Source organism: Hipposideros armiger, unplaced genomic scaffold (genome assembly GCF_001890085.2).
Source record: "Hipposideros armiger isolate ML-2016 unplaced genomic scaffold, ASM189008v1 scaffold_502, whole genome shotgun sequence".
NCBI lineage: Eukaryota > Metazoa > Chordata > Mammalia > Chiroptera > Hipposideridae > Hipposideros > Hipposideros armiger.
The window spans coordinates 1,082,929-1,097,248 of NW_017731852.1; the positions used below are offsets into that span (position 1 = coordinate 1,082,929).

A 14,320-nucleotide genomic window follows, 5' to 3' on the forward strand; every position below is an offset into this window, starting at 1 on the left:
GTCAACAACTTGTGTCGCATTCTCGGGATGGGGTCAGCCAATAGAAAGTGAGTCTGGCGGCGAGCGGGGCGGGGCGGGAAGGACGGGGAAGTGTTGAACGTCAGAATAATACGTCATTCTAACGCGACTGCTTCCGGTAGCTGGAGAGCCAGGAAAATGGTGGTCATGGCTCGACTCTCGCGGCCGGAGCGGCCGGACCCTGTCTTCGTGAGTTTGTCGCAGGGCCAGGGGTGGCCTGCGTGGGGATCTAGGGGCTTGGATGCCGCAGGGGTCGGGGTATGACCCCCCGGGGATCTAGGCCAAAGCTATGTCTGCCTGAGGGAGGGAGGACCCTAATGGGCCAGAGGCCATATGGTGATATCCCAATCAGGCTGGCCAGGAATGAAGGTCTGGTGCCAGAGCCCAGGGGGCCTGAGTAAAGAACTGCTGTCGAGGTTAAAGTTCTGGCGTCCTGAGCCAGGGGCGGAAATGGGAGTGGGAGAGGAGGGAAATTCGAATAGCTGAATAATAGGGAGGCCTGGTGTCTGAGCTAAAGGCATGGTGACCAGGCCAGGGCTCTGGTTTCTGTGGTAAAGGCTTGGTGTCTTGTGTAATGAATGATCTAGGTCTGGTCCTGAGTGTCATAGTTTCTGGGATAAAGGCTTGGCGTCTGGCTAAGAAGAACGCTGGGGTCAGAAGTAAAAACCTGCTGATGTGAAGCTGGTCAGGCAATGGCCAATGGGATCCTGAAGAGTCAAAGACTTGGTGTCTGGAGTAGAGGCCTGGTGTCTTCACCGGATTCTTGGTTTTGTCCAGCGAACTCAAAGAGAGTCGGGAGGCTTTGGCTAGAAATAAATAGTAAAGATTTATTCGTGGGCCTTGGATTTTGCAAACTGGAAACATAGCTAGGCAGAAACACAGAAAGAAGTGTTCCAAAGAGGAAAGAAAAGTTGAATTTTTATGGTAAAAATTGCATTCCTGAGAGTAATCAGTTCTGCATTCTTCACCTGGAGGATCTGGGACAGTTATCAGTCAGCTGTCAGGTGATGAATGATGGGCGTCAGGTGGCCTGGATACTGCCTTCATGGGGTGATATGGGGGTAATCTGGAGGTTTGGTGTGTGTCCAGGTATTGATACACAATGAACTGATGTATGTATCCAGGCAGTGATACAGGACTGGAAAGTTCAAAAGGTCAAGTTCCCATGATTGTTAAAACAAGATTATAACCATTTCCTTGTTTCTCAATCTACTTGACTTTTTAGTAATTTAGCAGCTTGACTATAGTGACACTGTTTTCTTTTTTTTCTTGTGCTGAGGATATATATATATATATATATATATATATATATATATATTTTTTTTTTTTTTTTTACCCATCCCCTCACCCTCCTCCCCTTTTGCAACCGTCAGTTTGTTCTCTATACCTATGGATCTTTTTCTGTTTTGGTTTGTTTTCTCATATTCCACATATAAGTGAGATCATACAGTATTTGTCTTTCTCTGTCTGACGTATTTCACTTAGCATAATACCCTCTAGGTCCATCAGTGTTGTCACAAATGTCAAGATTGCATTCCTTTTTATTGATGAGTAATATTCCACTGTATATCATATTCTTTACCCATTCATCCATTGATGGACACCTAGGTTGTTTTCATATCTTGCTGTTTTAAGGTATGCTGCAATGAACATAGGGGTGCATATATCTTTTTGAATTAGTGTTTTTGTGTTCTTTGGATAAATACTCACATGTGGAATTGCTGGGTCAGATGGTATTTCTATTTGTAATTTTTGAGGAATATCCATGTTGTTTTCCATAGTAGCTGCACCAATTTACAATCCCACCAACACGTATGAGGATTCCCTTTTCTCCATGTCCTCACCAGCACTTGTTATTTGTTGGTTTATTGATGACAGCCATTCTGATAGGTGTGAGGTGATACCTCATTGTGGTTTTGAGTTGAATTTCTCTGATGATTAGTGACGTTGAACATCTTTTCATATGTCTGTTGCCCATCTGTATGTCCTCTTTGAAGAAATGTCTATTCAGGTCTTCTGCACATTTTTTACTTGGGTTGTTTTTTTGGTGTTAAGTTGTATGAGTTCCTTATATATTTTGGATATTACCGGCTTATTAGATATATCATTGGCAAATATCTCCTCCCATTCAATAGATTGTCTTTTCATTTTGTTGATCATTTCCTTCACTGTGCAAAAACTTTCCAGTTTGATGTTGTCCCATTTATTTATTTTTTGTTGTTGTTGCCCTTGCTCAAGGAGACATATCCAAAAAATACTGCTAAGATGGATGTCAAAGATTTTACTGCCTTTTTCTTCTAGGAGTTTTATGATTTCATGTCTTACATTTAAGCCTTTAATCCATTTTGAGTTTATTCTTGCATATGGTGTAAGAAAGTGATCCAGTTTCACTTTTTTGCATGTGTTTGTCCAATTTTCCCAGCACCACTTATTAAAGTGACTGTCTTTACCCAATTGTATATCCTTGCTTCATTTGTCATGGATTAATTGATCATATAAATGAGGATTTACTTCTGAGCTCTCTGTTTTATTCCTTTGATCCACATATCTGCTTTTATTCCAGTACCATATCGTTTTGATTATTGTAGCTTTGTTTGAAATCAGTGAGCATGATACCTCCCACTTTGTTCTTTCTCAAGGTTTCTGTGGACATTTGGGGTCTTTTGTAGTTCCATATAAATTTTAGGATTAGTTCTAGTTTTGAGAAGAGTGCCATTGGTATTTTAACAGGTATTACTTTGAATCTGTATATTGTTTTAGGTATAAGGACATTTAACACTATTAATCCTTCCAGCCCATGAGCATGGTATATTCTTCCTATTATTTGTATCTTCAATTTTTTTCTTCAGTATCTTATAGTTTTCAGAGTACAGGTCTTTCATCTCTTTGGTTAAATTTATTTCAAGGTATTTGATTCTTTTTGATGCAGTTGTAAATGGGATTGTTTTCTTAATTTATCTTTCTGATCATTTGTTATTGGTGTATAGAAACACAACAGATTTCCATATATTGATTTTGTATCATGCAATTTTTCTGAATTAATTTATTATTTCTAATAATTCTTTGGTGGAGCCTTTAGGGTTTTAAAATATATACTATTGTATCATCTGAAAATAGTGACAGTTTTACTTCTTTTCTAATTTGGATACCTTTTATTTATTTCTCTTGTCTGATTACTGTGGCTAGGACTTCCAATATTACAAATAGAAGTGATGAAAGTGGGCATCCTTGTCTTGTTCCTGACCTTAGAGGTAAACCTTGAGTGCAGTATTAGCAGTGGGTTTGTCATATATGCTTTCTTTCTTTTTTAAAGATTTTATTGGGGAATTGGGGGAGGGGAACAGCGTTGGGGAATCAGAGAAGGGGAACAGACAAGTTGCTGTCCTTTTATTCTTCAGTCTAGTTGTGAAGGACGTTGCTTCACTGGCCCATGTTGGTATTATCATTGTGCTCTTCCCGGGTGAGGCAGATCGGTCACCGGCCACTGGACGGCCGCTCAGGGCTGCTTTTGGCAACTCACACTGGCTGCCGGTCGCTCACGCCGGGCTGCCAGCCACTCACGGTAACTCATGGCAGCCCACTGCAGCCCCTCTGCAGCCTACACTGTCGCCACGCCTCAGGGGAGCCCAGCTCCAGGTCGAGCTGTTGTTCACCATCTTAGCTCTAGAGGGTGCAGCGTCGCTGGCCCTAATGTGGGATCCAAACCGGGGCCCTGCTGCTCAGAGCTGGCGTCCCAAGCCAGCTCTTAACCAACGCGCCACTCAGCCAGCCCTGTCATATATGCTCTTATTATGCTGAGGTATGTTCCTTCTATACCCACATGTTTACAGTTTTTATCATTAAGAGATGTTGAATTTTGTCATGTTTTTGTGCATCTATTGAGATGATCATGTGATTTTCATCCTTCATTTTGTTAATGTGATGTATCACATTGATTGATTATGGATGTTGTACCATTCTTGCATCCCTGAGATAAATCACTCTTGGTCATGGTGTATAATCCTTTTAATGTATTGTTGAATTTGGTTTGCTAATATTTTATTGAGAATTTTTTTGCATGTATGTTTATCAAGGATATTGGCTTGTAATTTTCTTTTGTTGTAATGTCCTTGTGTGGTTTTGATATCAGGGTAATGATGGCTGTAAAATAAGTTTGGAAGTGTTCCTTCCTCTTTAATTTTTAAAAATAGTTTAAGAAGGATAGGTATTAATTCTTCTTTAGATGTCTGGTAGAATTCATCTGTAAAGCCATCTTGGTCCCTAGACTTTATATGTTGGGAGTGTTTTGATTACTGCTTCAGTTTCATTGCTAGTAGTTGGTCTGTTTAGACTTTCTATCTCTTCCTGGATCAGTCTTAGAAGGTTATATGCTTCTAGAAATGTATCCATTTCTTCTAGATTGTTGAAGTTGTTGGCATTTGTTTGTAGTACTCTTTAACGATTCTTTATATTTCTGTGGTGTTGGTTGTAACTTTTATTTATGACTTTATTTATTTGGGCTTTCTCTCTCTTTTAGTTTAATTGATTTTTTTCTGCTATTATATTTTTGGGTTTTTTTCAATCTCTGTTTCATTTATTTCTGCTCTGATCTTAATTACAGTAAAACCTTGGATTGCGAGTAATATGGTTTGCGAGTGTTCCGCAAGACAAGCAAACATTTCTTTTGTTTTTTTTTTTAAAGATTTTATTGGGGAATTGGGGGATGGGAACAGTGTTGGGGAATTGGGGAAGGGGAACAGTCAAGTTGGTGTCCTTCAGTCTTAGTTGTGGAGGGCACAGCTAGCTCAGCTCCAAGTCTAGTCGCCATCCAGCAGCCCGATGTCAGCTCGCGGCTGCTCACCTCAAGGTGCCGTGTTCAATCTTAGTTGCAGGTGAGCATAGCCCACCATCCCATGCGGGAGTCAAACCAGAAACCTTGTTGTTAGAAGCACGTGCTCTCACCAGCTGAGCCATCCTGCCACCTGTTGGCAGCTCAGCAGCAGCTCTGCTCGGACGCAGCTCACTGGCCCATGTGGGAATTGAACCAGCGACTCTGTTGCTCAGAGCTCGTGCTCTTAGTCAACTGAGCCACTCAGCCGGCCCACAGACATTTCTAATACATTTTAATGTGGTAAACGAGCGATGTCTTGCAATACGAGTAGTTTGTTTCCAGAACAAATTATGCTTGCAAACCAAGGTATTACTGTATTGTCTTCCTTCTGTTTTCTTTGGGTTTTGTTCTTTTTCTAGTTTGTTTAGGTGTAAAGATAGGTTGTTTATTTGGGCTTTTTCTTGTTTCTTGATATAGGCTTGTATAGCTATTAACTTTCTTCTTAGAACTGCTTTTGTTGCATCCCATAAATTTGGAAAAGTTGTGTTTTCATTATCATTTGTCTCAAGGTCGTTTTTGATTTCCTGTTTGATTTCCTCTGATCCATTAGTTGCTTAGTGGCGTGTTGTTTAGTTTCCACATATTTGTCTATTTTCTAGTTTTCTTCCTGTAGTTGATTTAGTTTCTTGCCATTGTGGTCGGAAAAGATGCTTGATATGATTTCAGTTTTTTTGAACTTATTGAGGCTTGTTTTGTGCCCAGTTCTATTTTATTTTTTCACCCTATTCCTCAGTGTCCAGGGCTAAAAACTTGGTCCCTAGACTTTATATGTTGGGAGTGTTTTGATTACTGCTTCTATTACTGCAACAGGTCCATACCTGTCCTTCTGAAATAAAGGTCTAGTTTTCAAGTTCTGGGGCACAGTTGAACTAGGCTCTGGCTAGTGGGAGCCTGAGGTGCCAAAGACCTGGTGTCTAGGAAAAGGCATGTTGTGAGGAGGTAAGGCCTGCTGTGCAGGGCAGAGGCCTGGTGTTGGACCAGGAAGACTAAGGAGTCTGGTGATCAGGACCAGAGAGTGGGTAGCTTGATTTGGAAGGCCAAAAGAGTGATGTCTGGGTGACAGTCTGGCCTAGAACCCTATGACTGAGGAGTCTAATAACCTGGGTCAGATTGTGGACTGTAGAATTCTGAGGGCTAAGTCTGGACCAGAGTCCTGGTGTCTGGGCATCTGGTGGCCAGGCTCTTAGGGTGGGCACTGGGATCTGGGTAAGGGTCTGGAGTTCAGAGTGGAGTGATGCTCAGGCTCTGAGGGCAGGTCTCCCTCTTTCCCATTACCTGGCCCTGGCAGGATGAAGAGGACCTCCCCTATGAGGAGGAAATCATGCGGAACCAGTTCTCCGTCAAATGCTGGCTCCGCTACATCGAATTTAAACAGGGAGCCCCAAAGCCCCGGCTCAATCAGCTATATGAGCGGGCGCTGAAGCTGCTGCCCTGCAGGTGAGAATGGCTGCAGCTGCCCTGCCTGCTCCAGCCCCTACCCCACCCTGTCCAGTCAGAACAGAACTGGCCAGTAGGTTCCGGTGGTTGCTGTTTGTTCCATAGCTGAGTATACATCCTCTGATGGGTCAGTACACCCTTCCTGATGTCCTGGCCTATTCCCTCATTGCTGAGACTTCTCACCTCTCCCTAGGCCCCTTCCCCCAGCAGTTGCCTCATGGGATAGAGCAAAGGATTCTGGGACTCCATAAAGCTGACCAATTCCTGTCTGCCTCCTCCCTCCATTCCCCAGCTACAAACTCTGGTACCGGTACCTAAAGGCACGCCGGGCACAGGTGAAGCATCGCTGCGTGACTGACCCTGCCTACGAAGATGTCAACAACTGCCACGAGAGGGCCTTTGTGTTCATGCACAAGGTTGCGGGGGAAGCTGGGCCCGGGGATGAGTGGGGAGGTGGGGCTCAGAGTCCACGGAGGGGGACAAAGCAGGAGGGTTGCAGCCATGTTACCTCTGTGCACTTGAGGTCGAGTGCACAGAGGGAAAGGGTTCTGGGTCCTGCTGCATTCTTTGCTTAGCCATAGGACACCTGGTGTCTTTGTGGCTGGGCCATGGTGCTGGCAGCTCAGAGCCTGCCTCTCCTCATGCCTCCAGATGCCACGTCTGTGGCTAGATTATTGCCAATTCCTGATGGACCAGGGCCGCGTCACTCACACCCGCCGCACTTTCGACCGTGCCCTCCGGGCGCTGCCCATCACACAGCACTCTCGTATTTGGCCCCTGTACCTGCGCTTCCTGCGCTCACACCCACTGCCTGAGACAGCCGTGCGTGGCTACCGGCGCTTCCTGAAGGTAAGCCCTTTGGGGAGTGAGGCAGGGCCAGGCTCAGACAGGTGGGCTGGTCCCCCAGGTCCAGAGTTCCCAAAACTGGCTCGTTGGGACACTAGCCCCACGCAGGATGTCACCTAACAGACAAGATGTAGGGAAAAGGCTCCTTGAGACAGGCAGGCTTTTGTTTGCCATTTATTTGCTTATTCTCCAAATAGTTGCTAGCACCAGTTCCACATCAGGCATTGAGACACGTGCTACAGACAGTGTGACTAAGACAGTACCTACCTACAGGGAGCTTTCAGTCTAACTGGGTAGACAGATGCACATGAGCTGAGTATGTCGTAAACCAAATTAAAACTACAACCCCAGGAGGGCAAGGAATGGGAGATGACAGGCAGGGCGGAGAGCCGAGGTGCAAATGGGAAGGGGGGGTTTTGTGTGTTTTTCTTATAATGTCTGTTATTCATTGTGAAACCCTTTAGCACAGTACTGTTTGGGTAGTGGGCTTGTAATGGAATCAGGGCCTGGCTTGTGCAGGTTGGACCATTGGTGTCTAAGCCAGACCAGTCAGGGCTGAGATTGGACCAGTGGGGCCCAGGCTGGAGCAGTCAGGACTGAGGCTAGACCAGTGGGGCCCAAACTAGATCAGTGGGACCAAGAATGGATTCGTGGGTCCCAGGTTGGGCCCACAGGGCTGAAGCTGGACCAGTGTGACCCAGTCTGTGATCAAGGCTGGACCAGTCAGTACTGAGGCTGGACCAGTGTGACTCAGACTGGATCATTTGAGACCAAGGATGGACCCATAGGGCTGAGGCTGGACCAGTGGGGCAGGTGCAGCTAAGGCTGGGATGGCAGGGCTGGCTTGGCCAGTACAGTGGTTATAGGCTGATAAGGTGGCGTGGAGCCACTGAGTGGGGAGGAAGGCACAGCAGTGTGGCCCTGTGGCCCCACTGACTGCTGGCATGGTGGGTCGATGCCCAGCTGAGCCCCGAGAGTGCAGAGGAGTACATCGAATACCTCAAGTCGAGCGACCGGCTGGATGAGGCTGCACAGCGCCTGGCCACCGTGGTGAATGATGAGCGCTTCGTGTCCAAGGCCGGCAAGTCCAACTACCAGGTGGGCCTGTGGGGAGGCGGACCACCCCACCCCACCCCCTCAGGGACTGTGGCTGAGACTCCTCCCTGCACCCTGCAGCTGTGGCACGAGCTCTGTGACCTCATCTCCCAGAACCCGGACAAGGTGCAATCGCTCAACGTGGACGCCATCATCCGTGGGGGCCTTACCCGCTTCACCGACCAGCTGGGCAAGCTCTGGTGCTCGCTGGCTGACTACTACATCCGCAGTGGCCACTTTGAGAAGGTGCGCGGGCACACTGGGTACAGGGCACTGGGGGGCACGCATGTGGCCACGTGTGAGCAGGAACGCCTGCAGATGTGCCAGTGTGCATACACGTGCAGCCCATGCACACGTTCGCCTCCTAAAGGCCTGCTGGCCAGCGCACCGCCTTGGGGTCAGCTGGGCCTGGGTTCTCCATGGCTGTATGGCCTGGGTGTCCGCATTTGAAATATTATGAGAGTAATAGTCTCACCTGTGAGGAATCAGGTGACAAGCAGGTGCCTGATATGAAGGCCACTCCCGAAACATTGGTGGTGGTAACCTAAAGATAAAAGAGGCTGAGGCATTTGTTTGAGATCCAGAAGAGTAACTGTTCGGGAAGCACTAGATTTGGCAAAAACCCAAATAGTGTTTCTTCCAGTTAGAGGTTTAAGGCAAGGGGTATTTATGAGAAGGGGAAGGGGAACAATCACATGAATAGAAGGACGGAATTCCCATAGGTGCAGATAAGCTAACAGATACTAATTCTAAACAATGTTTTTAGTTTTCAGCTCAGTAGTCATAATAATCTTCTGTTTTGTCTTTGCAAACAGTGGGTAAGGATACAAAGTTGCCTTAGGCCCAGTCCAAAGGTTATTTTGCCCTGTTTTAACATTCCAGGGGTTTGAGGAGTCAGATAGGCAAGGCAGTTCCTCTAGGATGGCAGCTCCGACTCCATTTATGTCATTTTTTTACGGTGTTACTGTCAGTATCCGCGTTATTTTGCTGTCATCCTTGGGTAGTAGAGTGACATGCTTAGGGGATGAAGGGCGTATAGGGCTCTGAGAGGCCCCCAGAGGGGCTGGCTTGGGCTTTGGTGGCCTTGGGGAAGGTGGGAGCACAGTGGAACGGGGCTAAGTGGAGAGAGGGGCAGTGAAGGGCTAGGAAAGTGGGGAGCCTCGCAGGCTGAGGAGAGGCTAACTGTGTCCAGCTGGTGCAGCCATCAGCCAGACTTGAAGCATGGCCAGGTGTCCATTTTACAATGACCGTTTAGGCCTTCACTTCAAGTAGAATGCACAGGCCAAGGCTGGTGTCAAGAGACGAGCCAGCAGCCAGGAGGGGGCAGAGAAGCAAGACCAGCCAGGGGCAGGGGTGGAGAGATGGGGCCCAAACTGGGGGGAACTGGGAGAAGGGGATTCAGGTGGGCATAAGGGGTGGTTCGTAGCAATAACTGAGCCCTCTGCGGCTGAACTGAGTTTAGGGTCCCTGCGCTATGGACATGGGTGTCAGGAGCTGGACACGTCTCCCTCAAGCCTTGCACTGACGCTCCATGAGGGGCTGTCAATCTCAGTTTACCGAGGAGGAGCTGAGGTCTCCACGTCCCTCTAGTAGGTCAGGGGAGCACTCCAGTCCTGGCTTTGCTGAGCGTCACTGCTCAGAGCCTGATGGGGCTGAGCAGGCCCTGGGGCAGGCCCTGTGCGGGTCCCTGCTTGGTACTGGTTGCCGCATTCCCTGTGTCCATGTGGGGGCCCCACGTGCCTCTTCCCTGCCAGCACTTCCTTTCAGCCCTCCCCATACCCACAGGCTCGGGACGTGTATGAGGAGGCCATCCGGACCGTGATGACCGTGCGGGACTTCACCCAGGTATTCGACAGCTATGCCCAGTTCGAGGAGAGCATGATTGCAGCTAAGATGGAGACCGCCTCAGAGCTGGGGCGGGAGGAGGAGGGTGAGCTGCTGGGGAAGCCCTGGGCTGGTGGGCAGAGTGGTCTGGGGTAGCCTGCAGGGGTTGGGGGCGTTCTGAGTATCTGGGGGGAGAGGGAGAGGAGCGTCTCTGGGTCAGTCAGGCCAGCAGTGGGGGAGGCTGGGTGGACAGTGTAGGGGTATCTTGGAGACCAGCCAGGACTGGGGATATATCTCGGGCTTGGGCTGGACACTGGTAGGGTGGGCTGGGTCCACAGTGGGGTGAGTCTAGAAGGCCCAGAGCACTTGGCTGGGGGCTGGAGGGAGAGTGAGCTGGGAGATGGAGGTGGCTGTGTACTGAGGCCTTCCTCCCATTGCCCTGGCCCTCCCTGGGGGTCCCAGACGATGTGGACCTGGAGCTGCGCCTGGCCCGCTTTGAGCAGCTCATTAGCCGGCGGCCCCTGCTCCTCAACAGTGTCCTCCTGCGCCAGAACCCACACCACGTGCATGAGTGGCATAAACGTGTGGCCCTGCACCAGGGCCGTCCCCGGGAGGTATGTGACTGCCCCACCCCCCACCCCACCCTCGCCTGCCTTGGCCCAGCCGGAGCCTGACCCAGCCCTTCCTGCCCAGATCATCAACACATACACGGAGGCTGTGCAGACGGTGGACCCCTTTAAGGCTACCGGCAAGCCCCACACACTGTGGGTCGCGTTTGCCAAGTTTTATGAGGACAACGGGCAGCTGGATGATGTGAGTGCATTTGTGTGTACATGTTGCGCGTATGTGCGTGCAGACGCGTCCTTGTTCAGAGGATCCGGAGCGGTGGGTGGGCGGGTTTCAGCCTGGCCTCTGCCTGCCCTGGCAGGCCCGCATCATCCTGGAGAAGGCCACCAAGGTGAGCTTCAAGCAGGTGGACGACCTGGCGAGTGTGTGGTGCGAATGTGGTGAACTGGAGCTCCGGCACGAGAATTACGACCAGGCCTTGCGGCTGCTGCGGGTAAGCACCTGCTGGGTTGTGGGGCAGGGCTGCAGGTGTGCGGCCAGCCTGGGGTGCCCCATTCAAGCTCCCCTGCTCTGCTGTCTTCCTATAGAAGGCGACAGCACTGCCCGCCCGCCGGGCCGAGTACTTCGATGGCTCGGAGCCTGTGCAGAACCGCGTGTACAAGTCACTGAAGGTGTGGTCCATGCTCGCTGACCTGGAGGAGAGCCTTGGCACCTTTCAGGTGAGCTGCTGGAACCCAGGGGTTGGGGGAAGGGGCAGGGCCACCACCGCAGCCCCAGAGCACGCCCCAACCTGCCCTGCCCTGCAGTCCACCAAGGCTGTATATGACCGCATCCTGGACCTGCGCATCTCCACGCCCCAGATTGTCATCAACTATGCCATGTTTTTGGAGGAGCACAAGTACTTCGAGGAGAGCTTCAAGGTGAGAAGGGCCCGTCAGGAGGTCCCAGGCAGCGGTGTCCCCAACCCGCTGCCTCGAGCACTGCGTTCGTCTACTTGGCTACTGGGAAGCTACTTGGCTACAGCAAATCTATTTCCTCCCAGTTCTGGAGGCTGGAAGTCCGAGATCGGCAGGGGTAGTTCCTTCTGAGGCCTCTCCTTGGCTTGGAGAGTCGTCTCTCCCTGTGTCCTCACATAGTTATATGTGTCTCTGCATGTTTCTGGTGTCTCTCCGTGTGTCCAGATTTCATCTTATGAAAATACCACCATATTGGATTAGGGTCCACTCTAATGACCTCATGTTAGCTTAGTTAATTCTGTGAATACCTTATCTCCAAATTCTAAGATGCTGGGGTTAGGGCTTCAGTGTGAATTTTGGGGGACACAGTTCAGCCCATCCCAGGTGCAGAGTCCTGCCTGTATGTGTGTATGAGATAGGGGGAGGTTGTTGGCGTGGGTGTTTGCAGGCTGTGTCTGCCCCGCTGCTCAGGCGACCGGCCGTAGGTATGCGGGGTATTTTATGTGAGCACGTATATGAGTGGATACTGTGCATATACATGGATGGAAGGGGATGCTCATGTGCCGCCCCGCCTGAGTGACAAGCCCTGCCCCTCAGCCTGGGCTCCAGTGTCTGCCGAGCTGAGGATCCACACCCCTCTTCACCCAGTATGTCACCTAGTGGTGACTTATTGAGTCCTGGTCCAGCCCTGTCCTTAGGGGTCCTGCAGTCTATTGAGGGAGACAGGCAACATACAGACCCTCTTGACTGCACCACGATTGTAGGAAGGGGTGAACAGGGAAGGGGCCCACTCACTGAGCCGGAAGGGGATATGGGCAGTGTCCTGGCAGACTGGGCACCAGGTGGTCTCGCCCTGCGGACTCACACGATTCCGCCTCTCGGGGCAGGCATACGAGCGCGGCATCTCACTGTTCAAGTGGCCCAATGTGTCGGACATCTGGAGCACCTACCTGACCAAATTCATCGCCCGCTACGGGGGCCGCAAGCTGGAGCGGGCCCGGGACCTCTTTGAGCAGGCGCTGGATGGCTGCCCCCCTAAATACGCAAAGAGTGAGGGAGGGCCAGGTGGCTTGGCGCAGGGTGGTGGGGCGGGGAGGGGTGCCGTGGGCCAGGCTACCGACCTCTGACCCCCTTTTGTCCTGTCAAAGCCCTGTACCTGCTGTATGCACAGCTGGAGGAGGAGTGGGGCCTAGCCCGGCACGCTATGGCCGTGTACGAGCGTGCCACCCGGGCCGTGGAGCCTGCCCAGCAGTATGACATGTTCAACATCTACATCAAGCGGGCGGCCGAGATCTACGGGGTCACCCACACCCGAGGCATCTACCAGAAGGCCATCGAGGTGCCCACCGCAGGGGGAGGAGCAGGCGGGGTCCTGTAGGCTGAGCTGAGCATGCCTGCACCTGGCGGGTGCGATCACACATTCTGGACCTCAGGGAGCAGCCTGGTGTGTGGGGAACCCCTGAGGTGGCTCTCCTCCCGCCTCACACCCTTTCCTCCATGATCCCGCCATGGTCCAGGTGCTGTCGGATGAGCACGCCCGGGAGATGTGCCTGCGGTTTGCGGACATGGAGTGCAAGCTGGGGGAGATCGACCGCGCCCGGGCCATCTACAGCTTCTGCTCCCAGATCTGCGACCCCCGGGTAGGGTAGTGGGGTGTCGGGCAGGTGGGAGGGTGGGGAGGCTGCAGCTGAGAGGACTTGCACGTACAGATAACCTCCATCCTCTGCAGACAACTGGGGCCTTCTGGCAAACGTGGAAGGATTTTGAGGTCCGGCATGGCAATGAGGATACCATTCGGGAGATGTTGCGCATCCGCCGAAGTGTGCAGGCCACCTACAACACGCAGGTCAACTTCATGGCCTCGCAGATGCTCAAGGTGTCGGGCAGCGCCACGGGCACTGGTGAGCAGCAGCGGCCACCCCTCACCCCACCGGGCCCACCCTGGGGTGACACAGTCATCGGGCTCAGGTCCTGTGGGTCCTGCCTCTGCTTCTGTCCAGCTTTGACCTCCTGGGTCTGGGAGCATCAGGGTCCAACTCTGCCTCCTCTGTCTGAGAGTGGAACTCACAGAGGGCTAGGGCCTCGGGGATAGGAGGAGAGCACCCAGCAGCTGGTGTGGCTGTGGAGAGGGCCTGCCCACGGTGTCTGACCCCCTACTCTCCCACAGTGTCCGACCTCGCCCCCGGGCAGAGTGGCATGGATGACATGAAGCTGCTGGAGCAGCGGGCAGAGCAGCTGGCGGCCGAGGCCGAGCGTGACCAGCCCTCGAGGGCCCAGAACAAGATCCTGTTTGTGAGGTGAGGACGAGGCTGGGGGCTGGGAGCAAGTCAGCCCTTCCTTCGGGATGGAGGTTCCTGGGGAGGCTACAGAGGTGGTCGGACCCAGCTGATAAGCGTGGCCCCCCTGCCCCAGGAGTGATGCATCCAGGGAGGAGCTGGCCGAGCTGGCGCAGCAGGCCAACCCAGAGGAGATCGAGCTGGGTGAGGACGAGGACGAGGACGAGATGGACCTGGAGCCCAATGGTGAGGGGCTGACCAGCCCAGCAGGGTGGGGGGAAGGCAGGGGCAGGAACCCCTTCTGGAGAGCTAGAGTGTGACCATGTCCTTCCCACCTCCAGAGGTGCGGCTGGAGCAGCAGAGTGTGCCAGCTGCCGTGTTCGGGAGCCTGAAGGAAGACTGACACCCCTCCCCCCCCAACCCCCCTCCAC

The 14,320-nt window shown here is 51.6% G+C and overlaps 1 protein-coding gene across 1 annotated transcript in view; it reads left to right on the top strand.

Moving 5' to 3' along the window:
• Positions 1-128: 128 nt before the first annotated feature.
• XAB2 (XPA binding protein 2) overlaps positions 129-14,320 on the top strand; it is a 14,304-nt gene continuing 112 nt past the window's right edge. Inside the window, exons 1-19 of the mRNA XM_019667660.1 lie at positions 129-207; positions 6,177-6,325; positions 6,618-6,741; positions 6,977-7,174; positions 8,135-8,269; positions 8,348-8,512; positions 10,052-10,196; positions 10,553-10,704; positions 10,784-10,903; positions 11,019-11,150; positions 11,245-11,376; positions 11,464-11,577; positions 12,501-12,663; positions 12,762-12,952; positions 13,131-13,253; positions 13,343-13,514; positions 13,781-13,910; positions 14,026-14,135; positions 14,231-14,320. Of these exons, the coding sequence (XP_019523205.1) occupies positions 157-207; positions 6,177-6,325; positions 6,618-6,741; positions 6,977-7,174; positions 8,135-8,269; positions 8,348-8,512; positions 10,052-10,196; positions 10,553-10,704; positions 10,784-10,903; positions 11,019-11,150; positions 11,245-11,376; positions 11,464-11,577; positions 12,501-12,663; positions 12,762-12,952; positions 13,131-13,253; positions 13,343-13,514; positions 13,781-13,910; positions 14,026-14,135; positions 14,231-14,292 (2,568 nt within the window). The 5' untranslated portion in view covers positions 129-156 and the 3' untranslated portion in view covers positions 14,293-14,320. The remainder of the gene's footprint in view (positions 208-6,176; positions 6,326-6,617; positions 6,742-6,976; positions 7,175-8,134; positions 8,270-8,347; positions 8,513-10,051; positions 10,197-10,552; positions 10,705-10,783; positions 10,904-11,018; positions 11,151-11,244; positions 11,377-11,463; positions 11,578-12,500; positions 12,664-12,761; positions 12,953-13,130; positions 13,254-13,342; positions 13,515-13,780; positions 13,911-14,025; positions 14,136-14,230) is intronic.